Source organism: Oncorhynchus kisutch, linkage group LG13 (genome assembly GCF_002021735.2).
Source record: "Oncorhynchus kisutch isolate 150728-3 linkage group LG13, Okis_V2, whole genome shotgun sequence".
Classification (NCBI taxonomy): Eukaryota; Metazoa; Chordata; class Actinopteri; order Salmoniformes; family Salmonidae; genus Oncorhynchus; species Oncorhynchus kisutch.
In genome coordinates this window covers 57303919-57311962 of record NC_034186.2, presented here as the reverse complement: position 1 = coordinate 57311962, position 8044 = coordinate 57303919, and the positions used below count along the sequence as shown (strand labels likewise).

At 42.4% G+C, this 8044-nt stretch overlaps 1 protein-coding gene across 1 annotated transcript; it reads right to left on the bottom strand.

Moving 5' to 3' along the window:
- Nucleotides 1–1260: 1260 nt before the first annotated feature.
- Nucleotides 1261–7821, bottom strand: LOC109901482 (free fatty acid receptor 2-like). The gene is made up of 2 exons (XM_020497479.2): nucleotides 7487–7821; nucleotides 1261–3533 (listed from the first exon to the last, which is right to left on the bottom strand). The coding sequence occupies exon 2, from the start codon at nucleotides 3285–3287 to the stop codon at nucleotides 2238–2240; it is 1050 nt and encodes a 349-aa protein (XP_020353068.1). The 5' UTR covers nucleotides 3288–3533; nucleotides 7487–7821; the 3' UTR covers nucleotides 1261–2237.
- Between the last annotated feature and the right edge of the window lie 223 nt (nucleotides 7822–8044).

Genomic DNA, 8044 nt, shown 5'->3' with positions numbered 1-8044 from the left:
AGACGCAGCCCCCGATGAGGTGATTGGATGCTTGAATATCCTTAAGATCTGTGTCTTCTGTGGAGTGACTGTGGTGTTTTCCATTGCAGGTAAGTACTGTATGGTCGCACTCACAAGATCACACAAGGATCATGGGAAATGGAGTCGTGTAAATAATTGTGTGGTCCATGTCTTGAGCATCAGTCAATTGGGTTGTTTAAGATATCGTCTTTTTCTCCGCAGCACTGACAAGTGTTGAAAAAAACAAACTCTTGTGTCCTATGTACGGTAAGTACATGCACACACACACACAAGCATGCATACACACATTCTGTTATACAGCTCTATCTGTTTAGCTATCCAACATTGTGAGAAAAAGTCCAAGAGCATCTGATTTTCTGTAATTAAGAGGCTACCCACAACAGCCTCTATACAGATTTTTACTGCATGATACATTTCCTGATCAAATGGCACACTTTTTATGTCAGAGAGTATGCTGGGTTTTTACTGAGGGACTTTTTTTTGGGGGGGGGGGGGGACCAGTAGTTTTGTCTATACTGTAAGCACATGCCTCAGCACGGTTTTAAAAACGAGCTCTACACCCTCTCACTTGTCCTCCTTGATGTATATAGCTCACACATTCTGTAACATCCCCAAATCATGATACAACACTGATGCTATGTGAAGCTTTAGGTCTATGTTGCGTGTCGAACGGAAGCCATTTTGCAATCGTGTCAAGTGCTACTGTGCTGCTGAATGATTTTATTAGTCATATGGTACTCTAGTGTCAAAATGAATGTCTGATGGATGGTGTGGCTGTCAAATAGATATATGCAATAATCAACTCAACCTCTGTTGGAGCGTAATCCCTGAATAACCGGATTAAATAAAGTCAAGGCACTTCCTGGCGTGAAAGTATTGAATCTATGGGTTTATGTTGGTGGTGTGGGCTTTCCTTGCTCGTGTTACAGGTACTGTACAGCAGCTGGCTGTATAGTATACATGCACCACCCATGATACCTTATCAGTGACTATAGTCTCTGTGTAAACATTTGAGAGGCTCATCAAGTATCATGAGTTACACGGCATTGGGAAGTATCTCTGAAGGGATGGACGTCATTTTGTACATGTTATGACTCCAAAACAGTAGCAAGAACCTGGGTTCCACAACAACCTGATTATGTCCAAGTATGCCAGGTTTTGCTTGTAATTGTGTAACCTATTCAATGCTGTTCAACTATTATAGTATTTTTGTTCCTGTAATTCACAAAATGAACATGCTTTTATTTCAACATCAATATTTTTATTTGGTCCCAGAATCAAACAATGAAGGTAACAGATGTTAGAGGTGTATACAAAATGGGACAGTGAGTCCACATTCATTTTACAAAGCCAATAGTAGTAATCTATGGACACAATGAATCACAAGTACACACAAAATCCCTCACTTACGCATGTGTGCTCATGCTTGCACAAGAAAACACACACACACACACACACACACACACACACACACACACACACACACACACACACACACACACACACACACACACACACACCAACTCTGCTCAGTGCTCAGATTCAATTGAATAGCTAGCACACACAGTGCATACTGTATCATCGTTCCTTTTCAACCATATGCGATACTACTGTGACACTTGTTTGAGATGCTTATCTCTCAGTGCTGAGAGATGTTGTTCTGATGTTGTTCTGATGTGTCTCTCAGATGTTAGAGCTGATGTTCTCTACAGTTGACATCATCATCAAACTGCTCCTAGTTGTGTAAATGGGCTTCAACCTTGTGAAATACAATTTTCAACAATGTTGAAATAAACACTTCACCTGCTAATCAATGATACTTTTCTGTTCTGTTTTACAATCTTATCAGGCAACCCAATACAACAAATATACTCTCAAATGTATTTCATGTCACAGTAGGTGTGTACTTATAATACATAATTGGCAATGACTGCACTTGATTCCAGCTATCTGCAGCAAGGCAGTAACTCCCTATTGTGAGCCCTTGTTTTGTGTCTCTCAGGAGGAAGGCAGGCTCCGTATCTCCCATATCCTGTCTCTAATCTAAGTAGGAAGTTTGCCCACCAATGATCAAACAGAGACGCATATACAGTAAATGACAGTCTCTCCCGTCTCACATGTAAAAAAACATAAACATCAGAGCACTCATATCTTGCCTCTAGGCATGGAGAGCACAACATCTCATTTCAGTTAATACAGGCCCTATTCAATTAGCTTCAGATAGCATTCATCTCTGCTTGTTTGGGTCCCTTATCTATCTGAGGCTCGCTCATTCCCTTCCAAGGGGACCAGTGAATGTGACACTTGGCCAGCTTGATTCTGGCCCCCTGCAGCATACTCCCTAGGGTCCCTCTGACGGCCGAGGAGGAGAAGTAGAAGATAAAGGGGTCCAGGCAGGCGTTGAAGGTGCTGCAGAGCAACGCCATGTCCCTCCAGTCGGGGTTCTTCCTGGTTATAAAGCCCACAATGTGGGAGACGTTGTAGGGGCCGAAGCAGAAGGCAAACACCAGCAGTGTCCCCAGAGCCAGGCCGATAGCACGGAGGCGTCTGCGACGCCCAATGTGGGGCAGGCCGGAGAGGATACGGATGAAGTTGATGTAGCAGAAGCTGCAGATGAGGAAAGGTACACAGAATAGAACCAGGCAGAGCTCCAGACGCACAGGCAGGAGGATCGCCAGTTGCTTCTTGCTGAAGTCCTCATAGCACACATTCCTGGAAGACACAATGTTGTCGCTGTCACTAATGAGCACGTTGGAGACGTTGGAGAATTCGTAGATGTTGGAAGAGTTGGTTGTGGAACTGAGAGAGTCTTGCGGTGGGTTGTAGTAGGGCATGATGACGACAATGCTCAGGTGGAGGATGGAGAAGACCCAGATAAATACACTGGCCACCACGGCATACAGGGGCCGGCGCTTCAGCGAGTGCTGGATGGGGAAGGCCACGCCCAGGTAGCGCTCCACACTGACCGCTGTCAGGAATAAGGTGCTGACGTAGATAGTCATGTAGAAGAAGAAGCCAGATAAAGGACAGAGGATGTAGGGTAGACTCCAGGTCATATCGTCCGTGACTTCCTGCATCTTGAAGGGCAGGAAGAGCAGGAAGAGGAGGTCCGAGATGGTCAGGTTGAGGAGCAGGATGTCGATGGGTGTGGGTTTTTGCCTTACCTTCTTGCTGAAGGTGTAGAAGGCCACAGCATTGGCCGGGAGGCCCGTCAAAAAGGTGAGAAGGTAGACGGACAGACACAGCGCAGTGTGGCACTCCTGCATGGTGGCCTTGGAGGTGGGTACAGTCACTGGAAGGCACAGGGAGCAAGATCTGTCACATCATCTCAGTGCATTCTGGGGGGATGAAAACGTTGCAGTGCAAAGGGCTTGATCTGTCAGACAGTCTGAGGCTTCAGAGGTGAAGGCTGCTTATGGGTCAACAGCCTGGAACAAACCCAGTTAGACAGCGTGGTTTTCCTGTCCCTGACAATAAAACCAACTCATCGTCTCTTCATGGGCTCCAAGACTCTGATGGCAAGAGAGGATAGAAAGAGATTACCACACGGCACAATACGGTTTATGCCTTTTGTTACTCACCCCTTTTAAGTATGCCAAGTGGAGGGTGTAATTGAAACAACATCCATGTGCTCAATAATCACAATACAATACTAGCAGATGAAATAGGGTTCAGATGAACCTCTCTTGGGTAGGGGGCAGTATTTTGAATATTGGATGAATGAGGTACCAATATAAACTGCCTGTTACTCAGGCCCAGAAGCTAGGATATGCATATGCATGGTAGTATTGGATAGAAAACTCTAAAGTTTCCAAAACTATTAAAATAATGTCTGTGAGTATAACAGAACTGATATGGCAGGTGAAAACCTGAGGAAAATCCATCCAGGAAGTGGGATATTTTTTAAGTGGGTTATCTAGTGGGATATCTATTGAATGCCTATACCGTATCTGTTGGGTTAGGACATAGATTTCAGTTCCTATGGCTTCCACTAGATGTCAACATTCTTCAGACATTGTTTCAGGCTTGTATTCTGAAAAACGAGGAAGAATGAGACCTTTCTTTCAGTGCTGTAGAAAGAAGCAGAGCTGGTTTGCGCCGATTGTGCGCCGTTCGTTGTTTTTCCTTTCTATTGAAGACGCTATTGCCCGGTTGAAATATTATCAATTATTTAGACAATAGACAATCTGAGGATTAATTATAAACATTGTTTGACATATTTCGACGAACTTTACCGGTACTATTAGGATGTTTTCTTCTGCATGGCGTGACCGCCTTTGAGCCAGTGGATTACTGAACAAAACGCACCAACAAAATGAGTTTTTGGGACATAAAGAGGGACTTTATCGAACAAAAAACAAACAGGTAAGTGATTAATTTAATAGCTATTTCTGACTTTTGAAATTCCTTTACTTGGTTGTAAAATGTTTGTATGCTTTTGCAAGCGGGGCGCTGTCCTCGGAGAATCGCATGGTATGCTTTTGCCGTAAAGCCTTTTTGAAATCTGACACAGCAGCTGGATTAACAAGAAGTTCATCTTTAAGCCGATGTATAACACTTGTATTTTTATGAATGTTTAATTGGACTATTTCTGTATTTTGAATTTGGCGCTCTGCAATTCACCGGATGTTGAGCAGGTGGGAAGCTACCGTCCCACCTGCCCATAAGAAGTTTTAATGTGAATTTCATGCAAAATAACTACAATTAAACCAAACACTCGGAGAGAAAATATGGTCAGTATCTGTTGGGAACTTACTGTATACCTTTAGATTTGATGGGCATCTGGGTTTTGTTTAATGTGATGACTCAGGATGTGTGTGTCTGGCACATGGTTCTGTATACAAACAGTCTCAACACGACATTATTGCTTCCTGTGTCGTAGTTATAATATTGTCTTATCATTGGATTGAAACCTGTACTTCTTATACACACAAACACAGAACAGCTTGTAAAATATATTGGCGCGTACGTCCACAAAGGGGTAATGCATGGTCTTAGCTGCTACCATTCTTTATCCTTGTTAGTACAACAGTGTTTTAATTTCCTGTTCTTAAACATCTCCAATAGGTCAACAATGGATGAAACCATCTCTGACATCATCAAAGGGAAGTCCTAAACACAACACTCACAATTAAGAAAGAGCTATAACTCATTCTGCCACAACCAAGTAGCCCTTACTATAGTCTTGTTCACCAGCCTTGTGCCGAGAGGCTGTCAGGTCAAGCATTCGAGAGATTTATCATAGCGTGTCTGCACTGAACTGAATTGTATTATCTTACCCTCTATGTACTTCCAGCATCATATAAAGGGCAGTGTAATAAGGCATATACTGTAGGTAAGGCATGAGCGTAGGAGACAATTAATCCAACATTACCTCCTTGTATGGGAAATTCCTCACTGACACTTTTACTGGCAGATATGATGACAGTGGAGGATTGCCAGCAAGTCCAATCAACTCACGGACCTCTTGACCAACTCTTCACGTTGTTTTGTACATTTTCTACCATAGATAGCTACAGTATTCCATTCCACTGTGACCGGGACTGACCGCTAGAACACCAACGGTCTCTTGCACGGACTCTCTGCACCTCACCACACATGCTTACACACTCACACGTAAGCTCAAACTCACACACATACAGTACTATTCAAGGGTTTTTCTATATTTGTACTATTTAATACATTGTAGATTAGTAGTGACAACATCAAAACTACGAAATAACACATATGGAATCATGTAGTAAGCAAAAAAGTGTTAAAATCCAAATATATTTCATATGAGATTCTTGAAAGTAGCCAACCATTGCCTTAATGACAGCTTGAGTTCCCATGTATGCTGAGCACTTGTTAGCTGCTTTTCCTTAACTCTGCAGTCCAACTCATCCCAAATCATCTCAATTGGGTTGAGGTCGGGTGATTGTGGTCAGGTCATCTGATGCAGCACTCCATCATTCTCCTTCTTGGTTAAATAGCCCTTACACAGCCTGGAGGTGTGTTAAGGGTCATTGTTCTGTTGAAAAACATATGGTAGTCCCACTAAGCGCAAACCAGATGGGATGGCTTATCGGTGCAGAATGATGTGGTAGCCATGCTGGTTAAGTGTGCCTTGAATCACATCATAACACCACCTCCTCCATGCTCCATACGGTGGGAACCATGCGGAGATCATCCGTTCACCTACACGGCGGTTGGAACCAGAAATCTAAAATTTGGACACATCAGACCAAAGGACAGATTTCCACCGGTCTAATGTCCATTGCTCATGTTTTTTGGCCCAAGCAAGTCTCTTCTTATTGGTATCCTTTAGTAGTGGTTTCTTTGCAGCAATTAGACCCTGAAGGCCTGATTCACTCAGTCTCCTCTGAAAAGTTGAGATGTGTCTGTTATTTGAACTCTGTGAAGTTTTTATTTGGGTTGCGATTTCTGAGGCTGGTAACTGTAACGAACTTATCCTCTGCAGCAGAGGTAACTCTTGGTCTTCCTTTCATGTGGCGGTCCGCATTGATTGTCCTTCATATCTTAAAGAAATGATGGACTGTTATTGCCCTTTGCTTATTTGAGCTGTTCTTGACATAATATGGACTTGTTCTTTTACCAAATAGGGCTACCTTCTGTATACCAACACTACCTTGTCACAGCGCAACTGATTGGCTCCTACTCATTAAGGAAAGAAATTCAACAAATACACTTTTAACACGGCACACCTATTAATTGAAATGCATTCCAGGTGATTACCTCATGAAGCTGGTTGAGAGAATGCCAAGAGTGTGCGAAGCTGTCATCAAGTTGGCTACTTTGAAGAGTCTGAAATCATTTGTTTTTTGGTCACTACATGATTCCATATGTGTTATTTCATAGTTTTGATGTCTTCACTATTATTCTACAATGTGGAAAATATCAAAAATAAAATAAAACCCTTGAATGAGTAGGTGTGGTCAAACTTTTGAATGGTACTGTACATATTCGTGGGAAGTAGGGGTGCTGAGGGTGCCCCCTGAAAATCGGAATTACATTTTTTAAATAATTTTTTACAAATATTTTACATCTCAGCACCCTCACCCCCAAACTACTTTCCACGGCCACACACACACTCCATGACTGCTGCTACTGGAATACTATTTATTATTACTGCACAATGTCTATTTATTATTGACATTGCACAATTTCCCAGTCTTGTAAATATCCAACTTCAATTTGTGAGTGCTTTCTGTATTATATTTTTGCTAAAATACTATTCTTTAAAAACATTTTTTTATTTGTACTACTCTTTGTATTCACTTACTTGTTTTTTCTATTGATGTTGCATTGTCGAGAGGTGAACCTGCAAGTAAGCATTTCATTCACTGTGTACTCCATGTAGGCTTACAATATATCATGTGTACATGACGGAAAAACTAACTTGACTAGAATTTTTTGTAGATACTTTTTGAAGTAGCCAAAATAGAAATAGAGTATTAAAGCTTACATTATTCCACCGTGGATATCCTGCCAGGTCTGACAACTGGATCTTCTTTACTTCATTCCTCCCTCTGTAGCTCCGACCGCCTATCGACTACAGCCAGCCACGCTGTTTACAGCCGAATCTAAACATCCAGCGCAGTTAAAGGCAAATTATTATTAGATAAACACCGCTGATATCTATCACCAGCGCACTCCAAACATGGTTTCCGTAGTAACACTGTCCTGCGATAGAAGCTGGATGGTCTTAGGGCTTTGAGGAACCAGCCTGTCTGCTCTATTGCTTAATAGATGTAGACTGTTATCTGGCCTCTTGATTAAGAGAGAAAGAGAGGAGGAGGGAGAAAACACTGCATGAGGAAGAAAAGTGACTCACGTCTATTGTAAGCCGCCTATAACTGCTCCTCCCTCGCTACCATACCAGTTTGACTAATTTAACATTGACTGTGGGGGTGAGAGTTCATTCTTTCATTCTGTAGGCTAACTGCAGTGGGAAACCCCGCAACAGAATACCCACTCATACTAGCAAATGTGGTCAAAATATTTATTTAGTTGTCCTACTTGT

Excerpts from the sequence above, each read along its gene's own strand:
- LOC109901482 (XM_020497479.2), bottom strand. The coding sequence starts at position 3,287 with ATGCAGGAGTGCCACACTGCGCTGTGTCTGTCCGTCTACCTTCTCACC.